A 22,252-nucleotide genomic window follows, 5' to 3' on the forward strand; every position below is an offset into this window, starting at 1 on the left:
CTCTCAGGGCTAACCTACAGCAGACTGTCAATAGCAGTTTTCTACTGGATTATTTATTTGCATTAAATATGATAAAGTCTCAAATATAATAATTTACTCTTTGTAGTTAGATGTAGTGATTAGAATACCTTTTATATTACTCTGCAATTTTCCTCTTCTTATGGCTTTGTAAAGCTAGTATCTAGTTTTTCATTTTAACATTTGATTACTTAATGTTCTCATTACTTTGAAGCTGATAAGGTTGATTACAATTACCCATTCTGCCTGACAATTATTCTCTGAAACCCCAATTCTGACCCTTAATTTTAATTTAAAAGAAAAAAAACTCACAAAATAATGAATTGAGGAAGAGTGTATAGTGACTAATAAGGTAAGCTAATGATATTTAACACCATCATCACAATGGGAGGCAAGTAAAATGAAAAAAGGGGATATTTTTCTTGGTTATAAGGAGAAGGAGAAGCAGAGCCTTTTATCTTCACACAGATCTCTGGACAGCAACATTATTTAACAACTTACCAACAATTATTCCTGGTCTTCTATCCATTTCAACTATATGTGGATGCACTCCCTTATATGCAGCATCACTCACAACCTGGGTGTTTTTTCTCACCCGTTCTGTCACAGGATCATCCACCACTGGTGTAAAACCTCTGCCCTTTGTCTTCTCAAAATCTTCATGATATTTCACCTGGAAAAGAATAGGAATGTTTTTACCCCCAGCAGTGACTGATATTAACCCATCTGAATTACGCTAAAATTAGCAAGCACTATTTCATAATGAGCAATTTTATTCCTTGATTTTTGCACCATAATAATATCATAGAAACAAGAGATGGAAAAGACCTGACTGGTGGTCCAGTCCATCTCCTTGATATGCTTTCATTACATACTTGTTACCATTTAAAAAAAAAACAGCACTACTCTTTCCATCATGCATTAACTCAAGCTCCTGAGCGTCTTCACGCAATGATGCTGACCGATATATCTAACCATGCAAACATCCCTGTGATATTAGGACAGAGTTCTTAAGGATCTTTTAAAAAGTAATTTAATTCATTAGGAATTTTGCTGACATGCACAGTTTTATATAAAAGATATACTCCCTCCTCTGACTTTTCTTGTTAAGCACCAGTTGGTTGTATAAAGATAGAAATTATGGGCAATTAAGCTGTTCCTATGCAGCCTGCTTTCCAAAAAGGGACAGAAGAGTAGAAAAAATATTACATACCAACCCTTGGAACAAAACTGATATGAGTAAGTGTTATAAAGGCAGTATCCCCGATTATGCATTATTTTATTTTTTAAAAAGACTATTAATCAGTGATGTTTTTAATATGTATATACACACATACACACACACACACTCAACACAATTAATTTCAAGACTCAAGTCACACACAATCCAGGAACATGCACAGGCACAAAGTGGTGTGTGTCACCTAATCCAGTCAAACTGTGGGATGCTCAAACAGTGAGGAACAGCCTGAATTTTTTTTTTAAAAGCCAGACAATCAACTGTTAGAAAGCCATTTATTAGTATTTTGACAATATTCATTACATTCATATGCAGTTAGCAACCCCTCTCTCCCTTGAATGGCATAAGAGAAAACAGTTTCCATACTTTAGTACAGTGTTTAATTAGTTACCTAGATTAATGACGGGTAAACGCCAATGTACAGTCAAGTGTCATTCCTTAGTATAGTCTAGTTATTTGAAGAATGTACCCTACCATTGAGATGTTGTTTTGTGTTTTTCTGACATGCCTTAGCTCAGGTGTGTCAAGAATCACACTAGGTCTACCTTTCATCTGCTTCTGATCACTGCTGTACTTGACCTGCAAAACAGCAACGACAGTACGCATGAAGCATTCATTTACATTGAAAGACACAGCAAATATGAAGCCTCACAATAATGGCATTTCCAAATCATTTTATACTTTTTCCATTCCCTCCTCTTTCACAGCTGTTGTTTGTTTGTTTTTTAAATCTAGCCTGCAGATAGAGCAGGGGACTTGAAATGGCAAATGGACACATTCATTCCATTGGCCACTCATTCAAAAAGTCAGTAGTGCCTGAAAGTCAAACTTCTTGACTGTTCAGTGGCATATGTGAAATAGGTCATGACTAACTTCTTACTAGTCAAAGTGAACATTACAAAAAATACCATCATAACTGGCTCTCTTAAAAGTATTAGCGTTTGTGCTCAGAACTGAATATGGAGACTGAACTACCAGATCTTCCCGAGATAATTCCTATATCTTTCCTCCAGCAGGGATAGAGCATGGTGTAAGAACCAGAGAATTGATCCCCTTATATTCAGGAGATCCTCTCGGGGCTGCATATGCCAGTTCTATGCCCAGACTTTGCCAGACGTGCAGGTGCAAAATGGCTGCAACACATCTGAGGATCATCTTGGTACATTTAGAGAATGAGCATTTATGCCCTATGTGTTGCGTGTGCATCAGTCGCCATTACTATCTACAATGTTACCTTGTGCCTAATTAATATTGCTGTGGTATTCTATATACATAGCATACTGAATGCCAGGGATACCACAGTAACATTAATTACTTGCAAATAGCAATTGTCAAGTTTTTAATACAGCAAATGTAACTGTTTCTAGTTGGAAAGAGGGAGTCAATTAGCATAGACTTCTGTGTCATTCCAGTAGACTGGAGTACTTTCACTAATGGACACACTCATCTTAGTCTTCATTTCTGAACCATAACATGCAGATTGCACGCAAATATATATCATGTTAGATATATCCATGCACTTACACTCAAAGGTATCTCCTCTCAAAGCATGTGTACAAATCTATTATAATATGCTTTTATACTGAGAGGATAATAAAATATAAGCCCAACTATTCAGCAGATAAATGAATTTAGTATTTTATGTCTGTTTAATAATCCTTGAGCAATCCACAGTATAAACTACAGCATAGTCTCCAAAGATTTATTACGCCATGGTTTTTTTAAATAAATGTGCTTTAACAAGTATACAATAAAAATTTGAAGTGTAACTGTCTTTCTTGATACCAACATATTTATCTTGCATCATATAATTACTGCCAGTGCATTTCATTACATCTCTGAGCCACTGCTCATTAGTATGGCTGAGCATTTAACAAGGCAATTTTGGGGAAGTCTTTGTAAAAATATCTTAGTTTGCAGGAATAATGATAAAAATAATTAAAACTCACGAGTACATTTTTGTGATAAAGAAATTAAATATTTCAGAACCAGGTATCTAAATTACATTTGTTCTTACATTTTAAGGGCATCTTGTGGACACTTGGATCAACAGTTATTGTTCCTTTGCCTCTTACGTAGTCTCTCTGACAGACCCAACCTCCTTTACTCTTTCTCCGATAAACACTATCTAAGTTTTAGGATGTTCTTTACTATCACCTCTTGTCCAATACCTGCTCTAGATGAAATCCTGACATCCGTGAAGTTAATTAGAGTTCTGCCACTGATGTCTTTGGGGCCAGGATTTCACCCCTTGTGTTCTGGTGCTTGTTGCCTTGTTCCCTGCAAGTTGCCTGACTGGTTGTTTCTGTCTCTATGCCACTTTGGCTAATTCCCTGCTCTCTAATAGCCTCATCTAAAGTTTATTCAAATGTTTACTCATTCATCTGTTCTCTCAAACACTTAGAAAACTTCATAATGATAAAAAAGTTAATGGCCAGTTAAAAACAGAAACAAAAAAACTTGAACATAATGAATCATGAAATTCAAGACAAATATACAGCCTTACTCATTGATATTAAGGCAATAGGATCCCTTTTGGACCAGTCATCTCTGATATGGACAAAGCACAACACAATGCAACATGGAACAGAAACCCATGTTCAAGTTTCCATGGTTTGAATCACAAAAAGCTGAACTTGCACTGAGTTTAGAATTCTCATTCTTTTTTTTCTTTACCCTTGGGGAACGGATAGCTCAGTGGTCTGAGCATTGGCCTGCTAAACCCAGGATTGTGAGTTCAATCCCTGTGGGGGCCATTTAGGGATCTAAGGCAAAAATTGGGGACTGGTCCTGCTTTGAACAGGGGGTTGGACTAGATGACCTCCTGAGGTCCCTTCTAACCCTGAGATTCTATGACTAAGTTTACTTCTGAAGCTTGGTAACAAGAGACTAAGATTACTCAAACAGAATTCAGATTGACATAGGACAACTTTCTCCTTGTATAGCACTGCCCCAGATATCCACTTACGTTTTGTGTAATAGTAATTATGGGAAGCATGGGTAATTTTGTTGCCCCTGGTGGTACGTGCAGTATATATTTTCAAAGATTAAGAATTCACCTTCAAACGAATGATGCAATGGGATGCATTTATCACATCAAATCTAAATTGAAAAGCATACCATTGTTATGAAAATAAACAGCAAAAAGATTCAAACAACTTGCCGAGCTGATATTGTCTTGATTCTTCTTGACTCTCTCCATCTCAGGAGTGACACTCACAGAAGTAGCTTTGGCAGGCTGCCCTTTATAGTGAACCTATTATTTCACATAATAAAAATGGTATATACAATTTCAATAAAATGATGTTACATTACATTAAAACATGATTTAAAAGATCATCCGGGAAACAAATCAAAGGATAAACTGCATTTGAAATTTATTAAGGCTTATAAAACTTGATTCTTGAAAAATAACCTTGAATTCTTCCTATGGATTTTTATTATTTATGTACTTGTGTGTACATACACACAGAAACACTCTGTACACCAATTAATAACTTGGCATTTACCATACTAAAGTTTACCGTATTTATGGTACTCCCTCCACTTAGAATGGGGCATACCACAAATACTGCAGAACATTCAATTAGAGCAAGTGGTAATTGTCAAGATTTTAATGGCACCCACTGTATAAAAAAAACCCAAACCAACGAACCCATAGATCACATAAAGGATACATCCATGTTCCAAATTGTATTCACTATTTCCATTGCTGATTATCCAGGGGTTATGGAGTACACAGGGGAGTATGACAGAGAGCACAAGGGAACAGAGAATTTAAATCAATTGTCAAAATCACACGTCTATTTAAATGCATGTTGCATTTTTTTAATTAAAGTAAGTACACATCTAAAGGTAATGCATTAAACTCATGCATGTTCAGTGGTGTACCAATGTGCAAAAGGGGCAAACAGGGTGACCTGAGAAACTATAGGCTAGTTAGCCTGATATCAACCCTGGGCAAAATCATGGTGAAGATGATGTGCAACACAATCAGTAAAGAATTAAAACTTGGTAGAATAATTAATGCCAATCAGCATGGATTTATAGAAAACAGGTTTGCCAAACAAACTTATTATTTTTTGATGAGATCACAGATTTGGTTGATAAAGGTAACTGTTTTGATATAATATACTTATACTTCTGTAAGGTATGTGATTTAGTCCTAGATGACATTCTGATAAAAAATATTAGCACTATACAAAATCAATGTAGCCTATATTAAATGAATTAAAAACCGATTAACAGAGAAATCGCAAAAAATAATTGTAAATGGGGATTCATCATCCAATGGGGATGTTTCTACTGTGGTCCTTAGGGAACCTGTTCTTGGCCCAAAGCTGTTCAATACTTTTATTACCAAAGATCTGGAAGAAAATATAAAATCATTACTGATTAAATCTGCATATTACACACAAAATGGTGGAATGGTGAACAATGATGTGGACAAGTCAGTTGTACAGACTGACCTGGATCATTTGGTAAGATCTAATTTGAATAATGTTCATTTTAACACAACCAAATACATGGTCATACATCTAGGAACAAAGAGTGTTCCAGATGGGGGAGCTGTAAATTGGAAAGCAGGTATTCTAAAAATGACATAGGGGTCATGATAGATAACCAGCTGAACATGAGCACCTAGAGCAATGCCATAATGAAATGGCATTGATCCTTAGATATATAAGTAGGGGGAAATCAAGTTGGATTAGGAAGGCAGTTTACTTCTGTATACAGCATTAGTAAAATACTATATCTGGTGATCACACTTCAAAAAGGATGTTGAAAACCTGAAAAGGGTTCAGAAAAGTGCTACAAGAATGATTGGAAATCAAAAAATAATAGCAAGAGACTAAAGAAGATAAATCTATTTAGTTTATCCAAGAAAAGGTTAGAAGTGACTTGATCATAGGCTACAAGTACCTACACACAGGGAAGATATTTCTGATGACAGCTCTTTAATCTAGTAGAAAAAAGTATAAGAAGATCTAATGGTTGGAAGATGAAGCTAGATACATTCAGACTAGAAATAAGGCACAGATTTTTAACAGAGAGAGCTACTAACCATATATATAACAACAATTTATATATGGATGTGGTGGATTTTCTGTCACTTGAAATCTTTAACTGAAGACTGGTTGCCTGACTAAAAGATATGCCCTGATGATCAAAGATATGATCAAAGAGAAGTTATGGGCTTGATGCAGAAATACCTGTGTGAGGTTCTTTGTCTTGTGTTATGCAGGAGGTCAGACCAGAGGATCAAAACAGTCCCTTCTGGTCTTAAAATCTATGAATCTATGAAATCAGCTAACTTCTAGAAGGTGAGGATGGATACTTTGGCTAATGGTATAAATGGAGGGAAATTGGAGCCAAACACACTCACATTTCCTCATTGCCTTTGCTGCAGTCACCTTTGATTTAGTTGGCTCTAACCCTCAAAATCTCTGGGTGGGAATCCCACTGCATGAGCAGCTCCGTTATGTCACACTCCCTTTGGGAGTCCAGCTGAGCAGGGTGGCCAGCTTGTCTTTGAAGGCAGATCAGAAAGGATGAAAACAGTGCTTCAGGAATGTGAGGATGGTGAAGTATGCTAACTAAATGCCCTGCTTTACGCATCTTTCTGCCCAGCAGTAGAATTTTGAGGTGGTCTTTTTTGTCATTGGATACCAGTTTGGGGCAGCTTTTTGAGGGGGAGGAAGGAGGACAAAGGAGGGATTAATTGGAGTCCACACTTAATTGTTTTGTAGAAATCTATAGATCAGATGATTATGTGAGGGAAAAAATTAAATTAAATTAAAAATTAAAGCAACTTCCCAAGCTGACAATTTCTTGATTCTTCTTGACTCTTTCCATCTCAGGGGTGACAGTCACCGGTGTAGCTTTGCAACGCTGCTCTTTGTACTGAACCTGGTAAACAGGGTATTAGAAATTATACAGAGAGCTCCAAGTAACAAAAGTATTGTGCTCTGTTAATAGAAATTAAAGAATAATGTAAAGCAATTTACTAGAAAATATCATTAATCAATGAACACACACTTCTATCCAAATGGTACTTAATCCTGATCATTTTGCAAATTCTCAAATTCACATATCAAGTGTATGATGTTATTTTGATATGAGTAGGTAATTCCCATTAACGTTAATCAAAGCTCAACACTGAGAGAAGATTATATAGTTAAATCGTTAAATAGTCTTTTTGACAAAGTAGAATTAATGCAAACATCATGGATTTATTCACTTAGAACCAAGACATTCAATAAAACAGAGAAAATACAGTATAATGAAAGTAATGAATAAGGGTCGCACATTGCTAATATTCTTCTGGTTTTCCTTAACTCTCCTTATTTCTGGGGGATCCGAAATTGCTGTGGCATGCTTCATTTCTTCTTTGTATTTTATCTGAACAATGGATATTTAAAAAATAGTTACTAACTTAAAGGAGACCTAGAAAAGCCCAACAAACATTTTGTAATCCTTCTCCTATGGGTAATGCACAATTAGACCTTACATAGCCATATTACATATTGGAACTCCAAAATTTTAAAGAATAATCATATTTATTATTTTTCTAAACAGTAATCATTCGGATTCCTGGTTCACATGGGTGGGATCAGATCTTACGGAACCCAGCACAGGGCTCATGTGGCAGCCCTGGGCTGTTTGGCCAAGTCCAGTGTGAAAGATGAACCCCATGGCATTGGCTAATTTAAAGGCTGCTTTCCATGGGGTGCGCCATCTTGAGGGTGGTGGAAGTGATAGAATCCCCTACAATAACCAGCATATCCCCCCCTAGTCTGCCTTAGCTGGTTAGGATAGCACCCAATGGCCTGCATCAGAATCTTAACTACACAAATCAAAGTTAGATGAGATGTGATGAAGAAAAAAAAAGTCACAGGAAAATATAAATTTTCCAAAAATAAATGAAAATTGCCTACCTGCTCTTACATTTCTATGTAATGTAGTATTTGGTGTTGCCTACTATATCAGTATAACAGGGTGATGGGCTGGATGCTTGGGGACAGCCAACCCAAATTACTGAAGGAATTGCTCCAGCCCACCTTTGCAGCATTAACGGCTGGGTGGGGCCTGATGGAAGACAGCAGATACCCCCTATTAAGGGCAGCAGGAAGCTGCAGTGAAGGGGAGAAAGGCTCCTGCAGAGATGACCATGACAGCAGGGAAATTGAAAAGTCAGATCCAGGAGGCTGAACTCCAGCCAGGAAAAGCCTGGGAGTGACTGCTGAATTTGGAACAAGCTTCAGGAATAAGAGACAGAAACCCTGAAGTGGGGCTTTGAGGGCCAGCATGTACCCTGAGGGTTGAATAAATTGGACCCCCCAGAAGAGAAGTGTTTTAAATGATTTTGGGTTGTATTTTTGAGTTACTGAGGAACTGTGACCAAGGAACCTCTTTATGCCAACTAGCAGAGGGCACAGCGGGACATAGAGTTTTACAGGGATGCCCTGGGTCAAGTGTATGCGCAATAATTCACCCTATGGTGTCAGGTAAGGTCTTTCCCGACAGCCAATAGCTCACTGGTTATTGTAACCCTTGTAAAATGTAGGTACAGATAACATTTAAGAACTTATGTATCTATACTGAAAATTATGTTCTTAAAGCCTTGAAGTTTAAGGGAGGTGACATACCTCGAACAGGTTCTGTTTAGGCGGGGTATATTAGATGCTTATCTCTCTGACTGGTCATTGTGTATTGTGTGTCTCATGATGTAAGTCTATTTGCATACTGAGCCACCAGCTAATCAAGACTGCAAAATCAACAGGAGATTGCAAAATCTATAGGAAGTAACACACAGCTGGAGAATGTCCAGTTTATTAATACAGATGAAAGGACTGTTTTGATATACCAGGGCTGCAAAGAGATATACAGTGCACTTTACCTAGGGGACAAGCTGGCAGTGTGTTTTGTCTCAGGAAAGAAGGATCATGGCCAGGCCTGGCTGAAAAACACTGGAAGGACTTTGGGGTGAACTTTGCTCAATATCACATGAAAGTACCTAGTTATATAAGTCTAGGTTCTAGAATGCATGTTATGATTTGATTTTATATGTAACCATTTGTTTCCAATATTTCTACTTGCTATCGTTTGAATCTCTTCTCTTTGTTAAATAGCTTTTGTTTGTTTTCACTATACACAGATTCAAGTGCTATGTGTTAAGCAGAGCAGTGATCTGAGGTGAACCTAGCAAGCTGATGTTTACTGCTTCTTTGGGGGCAGCAGATCTGTGAATATTGTGAATGTCCAGTGGACATGGAGCTGGAGATTCCAGGCAGATGGTGGAGTGTGCCTACCACTACTTGCAGAGAGACAGCTGGGCCTGCCAGGCCTAAAGGGGAGTGCTTGTGTTGCCTGAGGCTGGTGGAGTTGGAGAGCTGACCCACAGCAGCCACAGACAAGGGTTCCTCATGCTAGGGGCAGGTGATAGCAAGGGTACCCCTGGGAGGTGTCACAGGAACCAAGAGGGGAAACAGAAGCTGAGTGCTGCAGAGTGATCTCTGGCCACGGGGGGAGGGCACAGTAAACAGCTGACCCTGTGATCAGTAAAGACTGAAATTCTAGAACAATAGATGTTAAAAAATACCCTATTTCCTATGAGAAGCAGATATAAAAAGTACCATACCTCCTGCTATGACTATTACTTGCAACAGTTTGCTTTTCATAAAGAAGTGTTCAGTTGCGAGAGATGTCATGTAATTGACCACATTTTTAAGAGTGAGCCCAGCGGTCAGTGTGCAAAAATGCAGACACATGTAGGATACAAACAAATTTATTTGAGCATAAGCTGTAGCTCACGAAAGCTTATGCTCAAATAAATTGGTTAGTCTCTAAGGTGCCACAAGTACTCCTTTTCTTTTTGTGAACACAGACTAACATGGCTGCTACTCTGAAACATGTACGATACACTTGCCTTTTCTTATTTGGTGATAGCTGACCTCAAATCTTTCTCCAAATTACCACATTTTTAAACTTCTAACTGAAGAGTACATCCTGTTTCTAAGAAGCTGCTATTTTGATAGCTGACTTTCAAATGGTGGTTGGCATGCCTAAGATTCTCAAGCAGCCATAGCTAAACAATCTCATTTAAAGGACCAATCTCATCAGCTCCACATGTACAACTTGTCTTCAACAGGCCATAAATGCTCAGTTTTCTCCCAAAGCCTCTTCTGGCTTAGTGTACCAAACAACCAGCTAAAGGGTATGAGCTTTGCAACAACTTTTAAGGAGAGAAATGTTTCGTTAATAAGACATTTTTCTAAGTTGCAGGTTGTAGCTGGAATTTATTCTAAGTCAGCAATAGCGAATATGGTTAAGGTGTTTGGGTTTTTTTGAAAGATGAAATCCTGTCATCATATATTTAATTTTAAAAAGATCTATTTCCCATTAGTGATGACACATCCAAATTAAACATTACTTTTGGAGTCGTGTAGCCCCGATAGTATGTTAATGTAGAGCCTTAAATCTGGGAAATCTGATGGAGTAGCATTTGAATAAGGTGAAAGATAGGAAAAGGTAATATTTATAATAAACAAAATGAAAAAAAAATTGACCACTCTTTGCTCTGGGGAAGGACAGATAATGTTGCTAACACTTACTGAACTAATATTCTGCTGATTTTTCTTTACTCGTTCAATCTCAGGAGTCTCTTTGACTGCTGTGCCAGAGCCTACTCCCTTCTTATAAAACACCTTCATATACAAAAAGAAAAAAATAATTATGAGACACTTATGAATGCAAGCACCAGTTCTCATAAAAAAGACTGAGGCAACTTTCCAAGTTCTAACCTTGTTTGACTATAACTCAGGAAAAGCAAATATTTTAATTTTTCAAAGATCAGCTCAATTATCACTAACATTAATAAAAGGTCAGCTATCTTTCTTTACCTTTTAACTTCCACAGATAAGGCAGGTAATCTATCATCATCCTTTTGATCTCAATTTCTTACAGGTTTTGTATTGATCATTTTAATTTAAATAATAATAATAATAAGAGATTTTAGACCAGAATCTGCACATGCTTACACATGTAACATTAAGTTCAAGTAATCTCAATGGAAATCAATGGAAAGACTCACAAAAATAAGCATCTGCAAGATCATGGCTTTATGTTGCCTCTTTCAACTAAAACTTGGATCTAGCATAAAGTAAAATCCCATCTCTTGTCCAATGTAACATAAAACCATTGAACTAATATTTTTAAGTCGAATGTATTTTGTAACAGGGTTTCTTCTAGTTTTAGACCACAACCATATGACAAAACTTATACTTACAATGGTGCCACTCCAGGTTTCTGCTCCTTTTTATACACAGTTTGTAATAAAGCTATCTTCAGGGGTTGATAAAAAAAAATCTTAGGTTAAAAATAATTGTCTTGGTGAGGGTAGCACTGGTGATTTAGTAATTCAAAATATTAGTGTTAAGTCTAGCAAAGACAGGTGTTCTTTCTAAAAGAAATAGGGGTATGGTCTTTGCCATTGCAAAACTATGCATATGGTTGAAGGACAATTAATTGAATACTCCCATTTTATGCCAGGACACAAGAGAGCTCATTTCACACTGAACATATGTGAAAAATCACTTCTAAAAGTAGAACTGCTGCTACTCACTGAACTGATGTTTTTCTGAGTATTCTTAATCCTCTCAATTTCTGGAGTATCTGGTACGGTACAGTAGTTACAGAGCATCTTCCCTGCTTCATCTTTGTACATTTTCTGAAAAACACCATTTTACCATGTGCATATCATCTCTGCTTATGGCTAGAACATCCAAAATGTGTATTCACTCTGATAACGTAAAAGCGCGTTAAAAGGATTGTAAACAATTTAGTCCCAATTAACAGCTCCTTTACCCTGCCAGAGTCGTGTAAAGGAGCCTTAGGCCTAGTCTACTCTAGGAAATTAGGTTGGTATAACTAGGTCGCTTAGGGGGTGTGAAAAATCCACACCTCTAAGCAATGCAGTTAAACCAACCTAACCCCCAGTGTAGACAGCTCTAGGTGGATAGGAGAATTTTCCTGTTGACCTAGCTTCCACCTCTTGGAGGGTGGAGTACCTACGCTGATGGGAGAACCCCTCCCACGGGCATAGCTAATGTCTTCACTGAAACACGACAGCAGTGCAGCTGCAGTGTTTTAAGTGTAGACAAGCACTTAGTGTAAATGAAAATCAGGCCCTAAAACTTTAGTTCCACTTGTGGCTTCCACATGTAAATATATTTAATATTAGTATGGATTCCTCTAATTAATAAGAGGTAATGCAGCATGCACTGCATAATGTGTGCCTAGGGCACTCTTATGAGACATGAAAACACTTAATTAACCTTCATTCTATACTCACCTGGCTTGCAATTTCAGAAGCTCTTTTGGCCCGTTGTATCTCAGGAGTATCTGTGCCCACTTGCATCCCCTTCCCTTTAATTTCAGTCTCCAGATCTTTCTTGTATTCTTTCTGCAAAAGCCCATAACTTCAATAATTCTGAGATCTACAATACTCCTAACCTTTAGTGTAGGTTCTGTAGCTCCTGTAATCTGTGTGCTATCTTCAGAGCTATTCTTGTAACACTCATTGGATTCCAAACAATAGGCTGTAACTGAGCAATCTAATCGTTGGTTTTTTTGCAAGCTATGCTTAGTTCAGTCAACTTTCAACATGACTTATATATATGTGTGTGTGTGTGTGAGAAACCCTTTTGGGGTTTAGAGAACATGACCCCTTTAAATTTTTTTCCCGGGGCGGGGGGGAAGTGCTGATTGTTCCAGAAGGAGGAAGTGCTGTTCCGGGAGAGGGAGCAACAGAGAGAAAGAGAGAGAAGGGAGAATGACATGTGTGTGTCTGGAGCTCCAGACAGAAGGGCTGCAGAAAGCTGGCCCTCACGAGAGAAGGAGCCAAGAACCTGCCTGCCTGAAGCCTGGGAGGGTCAGAGCAGCCAACTGGGGACACCCCAGGATAGGAGCCAGGAGGAGCACTGTGCCAGGGAGGAATCACCCGAGAAGGACAAATTGGAGCCGGACCGAGTATCACTACTGCCCAGAGCTGCATGGGACTGTGAGTACTGGAGCTTGTGACTTTGCATTGGGAATAAGGAGGGAGGCTGTTAGCTAGTTAAGAGGGGAGGTTGATGCCCTGAGTGGCTTTGCAGAGAGTGGCAGATGAGGGCACCAGAGGGGTTTGTTGAGGAAAGTTCACTGGTGCGGACGATGACTGGGAGCACCCAAGACTCACCACTGGACTGGAACTTTGTCCAGGACTCCTGAACTCTGTGTGCACACACATTGTTGGGTGTCTGCCGTTTCAAACTGTGCTACCGCTGGGCCTGTGGGGCCTTGAGTTGATTGCAACGTTGTTTCACTGCTCGCCCTATATTTCCCCCGTTGTTTTTCTCCTCTCATCCCTCTGTAAATAAATATTTCCCTTTCCTATATTCGTTGTACTTTTCCAGTGAGGGTGTGTTCACTCTGGGAGGTTTGGAACAGGTGCCCCTGGGGTGGAAGGGACTTTCCCAACTGCATTCCTGTGCATGCCTTCTCTTGGCCAGAGCAGAGTCCATCTTGCCCACAAGGGCGCTAAAGTTACATATATTTAGAAGTCTTATTGTATTTTACTTTAAATATAACGTATATGTTTCATTCTGTACCCACCTGGCTTGCAATTTTAGAAGCTTTCTTGGCTCTTTGTATCTCAGGGGTATCCGTGCCCACTCGCATCCCCTTCCCTTTAATTTCAGTCTCTAGGTCTTTCTTGTATTCTTTCTGTGAAGAATAAGATTGGCAATACTCAGATGTACAACAGCTAAAGCTTTATATGGATCCTGCTTTCATCTGTGTGGCTTCGTTGAATAGAATCCTTATAACACCAAATGGCTTTTATATTAACAGCATTCGCTCTGTGGGGTCTACCTACAGTATATCTATACTCTACTTGTTGCCAGCTTAAAACATCCTTTTAAGAATACAGTTATCTAAAATTGCATGCAGTCTTTTATCTCAGTCTCTCTCTTCTATTTTCATAGTCCTGATTGGAGGCCTGTGTAGATATGAATCACTGTGCAAGATCAAGGCTGCTGGGCCTTAAGCATTTTCCCTATCTCTGCATCCATTTATCATCTAGTCCTAGCCAAACAAGCAGCGCCCTATTTTAGGGCCCAGAAACTAGTCAAGGTAGCAGGTGCAGCTCCTGATCATGGTGCTGATGATGCTAGTAACTAATGCAACTCTCACGTTTTCCCAAAAGTTGGAATGTGTCACTCCGAACTCTAATCAGCTCATGACCATAAATTTTGTGAAACCTAACACATTTGATTCATTACTGTGCTGATCTGTCACAAAGCAGAATTCTTAATAAAGGTAGCTTATTATATTCTGTTGAATTAAAAGCTTTCACCAAATACTGTACTAACCTGGCTTGCAATTTCAGAAGCTTTCGTGGCCCGTTGTATCTCGGGGGTATCTGTGCCCACTTGCATGCCCCTCCCTTTAATTTCAGTCTCCAGGTCTTTCTTGTATTCTTTCTGTGAAGATACAGTTTCAGACAATCAGGTGTATTATAACCACATAGTTATGGGCCAGATTTTCAAACCAGATCTCCATTTTTGTAGACACAACCTTAAGCCTGAAATGAACCGCCAGGAAACCAAACTGTAGGAGCAAAACTTTGAGAGCTATTTCACCACAAGTTAAAAACTGCAGCCATAAAAATATGGTCTGAAAATCAAGACATATAAATAGCAGTGACTATCTTCCAAAGAATTTTTAAAAACTCTGTGGAATGTAATGTAACAAGCTGTGTGTGGTGTCTTCCCAACAGAAGTATAATCTGCCTTTAAGAAAATAATTTATATATGAAAGGTCTGTGGTAGAAATTTAATGAGGTACAGAGGTGTTTCCAGTGAGCTCTTGTAGCAAGAAAGTTGTAATTTACTAATTTGATATAAGGTGTTTGCTGAACCACACCCATTAGACAAATGGCAATACTTACATACATGATCTTTGGTTTTTCAATTCTATAAATTATAAATATCTGGTAATCATAAATGGCAATGACTATTTCATCTTCATCACACCCAAAGAATACACATCCCTCATTCATAAGCAAATGCAATTAAAATATTGAGACACTGCATATATTGGTTTCAGTTCTACTGTTTGATAAAAGCAGCAAATAAGTTATGCTCTTAGCTATTCCTATTTACATTATTGCCATAGTGAGCACTCCTTTCTATTTTGGTGTCCTTTCACCTACTGAAAACATAGTCAGCTCAAAAATAAATACATTTTCTTTCTTTTCTTGCCCAAGTTTTATGGCTCAATTAATTAAGAAGTGTTCATCTCTTATATTGTAGGGCACCAAGAGCCTAGGCTAAAAGGCTTTCACTTCTCTATCTCTTTTTCCTTGGAAGAAATTGATCAGCCTAGTGGTAACATACCCCATTTCCCACCCCATGCTTTTTTTCAGAAAGGACAAGATAACCTGTAAAAAGTGTTAAGATTGCTTTTCCTCTCCTGTTGAGGATGGACTGGGAGAGGTTTCTTCTTGGATTCCCCTTTGTAAAAGACTGAGAGAAGGACAGTACTGGGTGTTATGTGTATCCTCATTAACTTGAAGCAAGCAGGGCAGGCCCTATGCACCTACACTCACTCTGGTCACAACAGATGTTCCATTTCCCAGGAGGCCATCGACAGAATCAGGGCTTCAAGTGGATTTAAATGTACATGATCTGGTGGTAAGCCCAGAATTTGGTGTTAGGGAACTGCCATGTGCACTTGGGCCAGCACTGTAAGCATGAAGGCCCAGATCCTGAAATGTGCTCTGTGCAGGCAGACCCCTTCACCATCCATGAGCATAGAATAAATTGCAGGTTCAAGGTCCAAGCAACAATGGTCCTTCAGCAACAGCTTTGCATTTGGGAAGAAACTTTCACAAATATATATTTAATCATTTATATAAATGTAAATTGCAAGATGTTTGCCAATATGCACCAATATCCATTTCCAAAAAATGGAATGTTTAATATACAAGATTTTTTTAAAATCTTCAGCAAGTGTTTCTTTAAAAGCCCATTAAACCATATTCATCTTTCTTTTCAATAGAGCAGAGACTAGTTAGTTTTCACTAACTGAAGCAACCAATAAACTGAGAAAAACCCCAATATTTTAAAATGCTTTATCCACTAACCTCACTAACAATTTCAGATGCTCTTTTTGCTCTCTGAATGTCAGGGATATCTGGAGTCAGTGTCATTCCTTTCCCCTTTATTTCATTTTCCAGATCTTTTCTATATTCTTTCTGCAAAATATAGGTTCCACTAGTTTAAATATATACAGTATTTCCATTTAAATTATGCAAAAACTTAGAATATTTTCCCAAGCGTGCACTGTAAAGATTGAACTTTCCTCTACAGTAACAACCTTCACTAGCAAAACATACCTCATTCAGTATCTGGGCTGCATTTTTCACTCTAATCAAATCCGGAGTATCTTCAAACACTGTCAGTCCTTTTCCTTTCATCCCTTCTTCCAAATCTTTTCTATACTCTTTCTAAGGATTTTAAAAAAAAATCTCCACTTTAATTGTGTGTGCAAGATCTTAAAAAGATATGTCTCTTAATAAGTACTTGAAGCTTTTCTTTGAAATTTTCTATGAAATATGAATTAGCTGAAGTACATTTATCCTAGTTAAAACATAACTGGAAATTATCAAATCAAAAGGTATGTTGTGAAAGTGAAAAAGGTTTTAAATTTAGCCTTGTCTTTTGCTGTGTGCTCTTGAAAAACATTCCACCCCTATACAGTACTACCTCATCTGTATAAGGGCCTTGGATTGTAGATCTTCATATGTATTAATTGCAATGACCGTTGCTTTGTGGGCTTTCCTGTGGACAGCAGCTTTGATAGATTGGTGGCTAGCAAGCTACATTTTCAGCTCCATTCTACTAATGGCACCACAATTAGGATAGATGCCCTAAATAACTATAGTAAGAGCTGGTAACCTGCCTATCTGATAAATTATGTTCCACAATACTCCCACCATCTGACTTCAATTTCCCTCAGACACTGCACTGAGATAGTATCTATCAGCATTTAGCAACTACTATCGCCATAGTATCCAAGTACTCTATGTAAAATTAAAAGCACAGCAAAGGCTGCTGTGGCCAGCTGGTTCTCCATCCTCTCCTGTATTCCCAGATGAAAGATGTGAACTGATGAGGGTGCAGCAAAGAGATGCTTTAATCCAAATTTAAGGTTTTTACTTACGCTCTCTGAACTCCCTTTTAAAAAGAGTGAGTGGGTTAAAAGACATACAGTACTGAGATTTTAGGCAAATATTTTTCAACTGGTTTCTTCCTTTATTTACTGAATTTCACAGAATTTAGCAAAATGCTTTCTCCTTTTATAAGCCCTTTATTTAAGGCAAATAAAAGAGGACACACCTATCATTAAAGAAGCTTCCCTTTAACATCAGTGAATTATCAGGATCATCTATGATAATCAGGAAGATCCTCCCATTAATATGGGGAATAATTAAATTCTCTCTCTCTCCCAAAGTAGTTGTTTCTACAGAAAGCGGGCCTCACTGTAATAATAGATGTAATCTCTGCTGAGTGCTCTCCACAAGGAGACACCAACAGAAGAGACTGCAACTGAGCAAACACATTGTTTTATTGCCTTTTTTAAGAAATGAAGTATTCCAGAATGAATGAAGAATTTACTGCCTATTTAAGACATGAAATAACTTTGATTTCTCTTACTTGCTTAAACCATGGTGTTTCCTTAAAGCATAATAAGAACCTTTACATAACAACTAAGCAATATATCCCTGAATTCACATCTTGACAAACAAATGTTAATAATTTGGCTTATCGGATTTTTTTATTTTTTTTAATAGAATTTTGATAATGTGGGGATAACATTATCTGGAACTCAAACTTGTGCCTAAATGTTGCTTTAATGCTCATATTCTCCTTCTCTATGACAAAGAATTATTTCTCTGGTGGCGAGGGGTGAGTTTAAAAGGTGAAAGATAGGAAATCATTTAATGCACTCCATTAAGGAAAAATGCAAACTGACATTTCCTTGCGGAGTAGGCCGACATAATAAGCATGGTGTGTCGTAAGTGCACAAAATGGTGCTGCCAAAGGAAGCTGTATCTTGAACCGAGCTCAAGTAGCATTTGACCTGTTGGGAGGAAATCATTTTACCAGAGGATGAATTGTTTGTAAAGGAATATTATCTGACAACACCATATTATTTTAGACCAGGATTTCTTAAGAAAATTTGCAGGCAAATAGGACTGTCTCTTTTCCCATAGAAAATCTGGGATGCACTTACTCAGTTATTTTAAAAAAATCAAAGCAGGAACCCTTCAAAAGTAGAAGGGTGAACATGTTTTTAATTTTGGCATCTTCAATTCTGCTTAAATGGACTGGGTAGAAATGTTAATTCTTAATATGACAAATCTAAACACTTTTATGTTATAATCCAAATTTATGTAGATTATATTGGATAGATTTGACATTTTTTATTCCTAAATACACATGAAGTGAAATTAAAAATTCTGATAGACTGATGAATCTGGTCCAGAGGTAGGCAAACTACGGCCCGCGGGACCGTCTTGCCCAGCCCCTGAGCGCCTGGCCCGGGAAGCTAGCCCCGGCCCCTCCCCTACTGTTTTCCCTCCCCCGCAGCCTCAGCTCACTGCGCCACCAGCGCAATGCTCTGGGTGGTGGGGCTGCAAGCTCTTGCTGGGCAGCGCAGCTGCAGAGCCCGGCCTGACCCAGTGCTCTGTGCTGCGCGGCTGCCTGTCCTAGAGCAGCCGTGCTGCCAGCCCCCGGTGCTCCAGGCAGCGCGGTAAGGGGGCGGGGTTGAATAGAGAGCAGGGGAATTTGGGGGGTGGTCAGGGGCCAGGGGGGTGGATAGGGGTCGGGGTGGTCAGAGGGTGGGGAACAGGAGGGTTGAATGGGGACAGGGGTCCCAGGGGGCAGTCAGGAAGAGGAGGAGGGGTTGGATGGGGCAGTGGGGGGCAGTCAGGGGACAGGGGGTAGTGGATGGGGCAGCGGTCCCAGGGGGGCAGTCAGGAATGGGGGGGGTTGGATGAGGCGGTGGGGGGCAGTTAGGGGTGGGGTGTCCATGGGCAGTCAGGGAGAAGGGGTGGTTGGATGGGGCAGAGGTCTGGGGGGGGCAGTCAGGAAGGAGAGGGAGGTTGGATGGGGCAGCAGGTCCGGGGGCGGTCAGGGGACAGAGAGTGGGGGTGGATGGATGGGGCAGGGGTCGGGCCATGCCTGGCTGTTTGGGGTGGCAAAGCCTCCCCGAACTGGCCCTCCATACAATTTCAGAAACCCAATGCAGCCCTCAGGCCAAAAAGTTTACCCGCCCCTGATCTGGACAAATGAATATGTTCAGTATATGGAATTTATCTGAATTAATACTCTGTCCTGATATGAAAACAAAGCTGTCTAATTATAGAAGGGAATGGACTTTTGGTAGGAAGATTTTGAGCCGTGAAAAAAATGTTACAGCATCCACACAGAAATTCTTTTTAGAGGTATCCTAAACCCTTATTTCTACAACATATCAGAAGAAATCTCCTATTTGAGAGGGAAGATTTAATTTACTATTTCATATTAATCTTTCAGAAATGGTACATGAAGAAAGTCAGACAAATATTAAAGCAACAGCTGTGATAAGGAAAATGATTGGGCAGCTTCTTACAAGAAATGCATAACGCAGATGTCATAAATATAAAGGGAAGGGTAAACCCCTTTGAAATCCCTCCTGGCCAGGGGAAAGTTCCTCTCACCTGTAAAGGGTTAAGAAGCTAAAGGTAACCTCGCTGGCACCTGACCAAAATGACCAATGAGGAGACAAGATACTTTCAAAAGCTGGGAGGAGGGAGAGAAACAAAGGGTCTGTGTCTGTCTGTATGCTGCTTTTGCCAGGGACAGAACAGGAATGGAGTCGTAGAACTTTTAGTAAGTAATCTAGCTAGGTATGTGTTAGATTATGATTTCTTTAAATGGCTGAGAAAAGAATTGTGCTGAATAGAATAACTATTTCTGTCTGTGTATCTTTTTTGTAACTTAAGGTTTTGCCTAGAGGGGTTCTCTATGTTTTTGAATCTAATTACCCTGTAAGATATCTACCATCCTGATTTTACAGGGGGGATTTCTTTATTTCTATTTACTTCTATTTTTTATTAAAAGTCTTCTTGTAAAAAACTGAATGCTTTTTCATTGTTCTCAGATCCAAGGGTTTGGGTCTGTGGTCACCTATGCAAATTGGTGAGGCTTTTTATCCAACATTTCCCAGGAAAGGGGGGGTGCAAGTGTTGGGAGGATTGTTCATTGTTCTTAAGATCCAAGGGTCTGGGTCTGTAGTCACCTAGGCAAATTGGTGAGGCTTTTTTACCAAACCTTGTCCAGGGAGTGGGGTGCAAGGTTTTGGGAAGTATTTTGGGGGGAAGGACGCGTCCAAACAGCTCTTCCCCAGTAACCAGTATTAGTTTGGTGATGGTAGCGGCCAGTCGAAGGACAACGGGTGGAATATTTTGTACCTTGGGGAATTTTTGACCTAAGCTGGTAAAGATAAGCTTAGGAGGTTTTCCATGCAGGTCCCCACATCTGTACCCTAGAGTTCAGAGTGGGGAGGAACCTTGACAGCAGACCATGTCATTTATTGGTCAGAGCCATATTATGGATTTTTATTTGCTTTACTTTGCTCCCTTCATGTGTGTTGGATATAACAATTATTTTGATTTAAGTAATATTAAAAAGCCAGCTATGCAAAGCTCTTGGTACCCTAATGCATAATTAAAACTGGAACAGAACTTCAACAGCATTAAAACAATTATTCAAAGGGAATTCTGCCAGCCTGTCAGCTACCCAAACCCTCCTTTCCATCCCTTCATCATTCTGAGAAGTGAAGTGAAATGAAGATGAAGTGAGCTGTAGCTCACAAAATCTTATGCTCAAATAAATTTGTTAGTCTCTAAGGTGCCACAAGTACTCCTTTTCTTTTTGCGAATACAGACTAACACGGCTGCTACTCTGAAACCTGTCATTCTGAGAAGTGTATCTTCAGCCCTTTCCAAAATCCTATCAAACAGACTTTTATTGTAGCATGCCCAGAAGGTCACCAGATCTGGGCTATTTCAGACCGTAGCAGGGAGCAAGTTCCAGAGACCTGGAGCCTTCACAAAGAATGCATTTATGTAACCCTTTTGTCAGGAGGAGTGGGGAACAACAAGGGCCGGGTTTAATATCTAGGGGTTCCTCTTAACAATACAAAATAGAACTGGCTTGAGCTCCCACCCAGTAATCCAGGAAAACTAAACATCGCCCCTGGGCACCTCTAAGAGGCAATACCTCCCCACTCGCAAGCACTGAGTCGTGTACAACAAAATAAAACTTGTATTAAAAGGGTAAAGGGACCCAGTATTAATTTTGGAAAACATCACAACCACAATTCAAAACTATGTGACCATAGGCAAAAACCCACCACACAGTGCATTAGGCAGTGTCTTTTGCCTCAGTTTATCACCTTGAGGTGTAAAAGTCCAACAAATTGATGTTCCTTAACACACCACTCCCTCCCTCTGCTGCCCATTCGCAGATGGCTGTCCTTGGTTAGTGAAGACCCAGAGTGTGGGGTGCATTCTCAGGTGTTAAGCAATGCCTCTGCTGTTGCCCCCCTCCCCAACTGGTTCACAGCTGCCACTGTCTCTCTGCCACCGCTGACCGCTGTCTCTCTGTTCCATTCTCTGTGATCTCACGTTCTGAGGATCCACCACTTAACTCAGCTCTCAGTGATTTCAGCAGGTAGTGAGGAACCTCACTGCCAGTGCAGTTTCTGTGTTGTCTTTCTCTGTAACACTGTTCCCACACAGTATCTAAGGCGTAGCCCCAGACCTACTCAGTAGTGATGTCAGCTCCAGGAATCACCAACCAGACACAAGGACTCTCAATTGAGTCTAATCAGCTCTGTCTT

At 39.4% G+C, this 22,252-nt stretch overlaps 1 protein-coding gene across 12 annotated transcripts in view; it reads right to left on the bottom strand.

Moving 5' to 3' along the window:
* Positions 1-22,252, bottom strand: part of NEBL (nebulette) — a 411,963-nt gene that overhangs the window by 45,839 nt on the left and 343,872 nt on the right. For 6 of the 12 annotated variants that reach the window (XM_075125906.1, XM_075125904.1, XM_075125900.1 and 3 more), the window contains 12 exons: positions 16,698-16,808; positions 16,446-16,556; positions 14,671-14,781; positions 13,913-14,023; positions 12,612-12,722; positions 11,883-11,987; positions 10,873-10,965; positions 7,568-7,660; positions 7,075-7,168; positions 4,422-4,513; positions 1,733-1,837; positions 520-691 (listed from right to left, as the gene is read on the bottom strand). In XM_075125906.1, coding sequence (XP_074982007.1) covers positions 520-691; positions 1,733-1,837; positions 4,422-4,513; positions 7,075-7,168; positions 7,568-7,660; positions 10,873-10,965; positions 11,883-11,987; positions 12,612-12,722; positions 13,913-14,023; positions 14,671-14,781; positions 16,446-16,556; positions 16,698-16,808 — 1,309 coding nt within the window. The remainder of the gene's footprint in view (positions 1-519; positions 692-1,732; positions 1,838-4,421; positions 4,514-7,074; positions 7,169-7,567; positions 7,661-10,872; positions 10,966-11,882; positions 11,988-12,611; positions 12,723-13,912; positions 14,024-14,670; positions 14,782-16,445; positions 16,557-16,697; positions 16,809-22,252) is intronic. The other 6 variants (XM_048837965.2, XM_048837966.2, XM_075125902.1 and 3 more) reach the window with 5 other exon arrangements.

This window comes from Caretta caretta, chromosome 2, assembly GCF_965140235.1.
Source record: "Caretta caretta isolate rCarCar2 chromosome 2, rCarCar1.hap1, whole genome shotgun sequence".
Classification (NCBI taxonomy): domain Eukaryota; kingdom Metazoa; phylum Chordata; order Testudines; family Cheloniidae; genus Caretta; species Caretta caretta.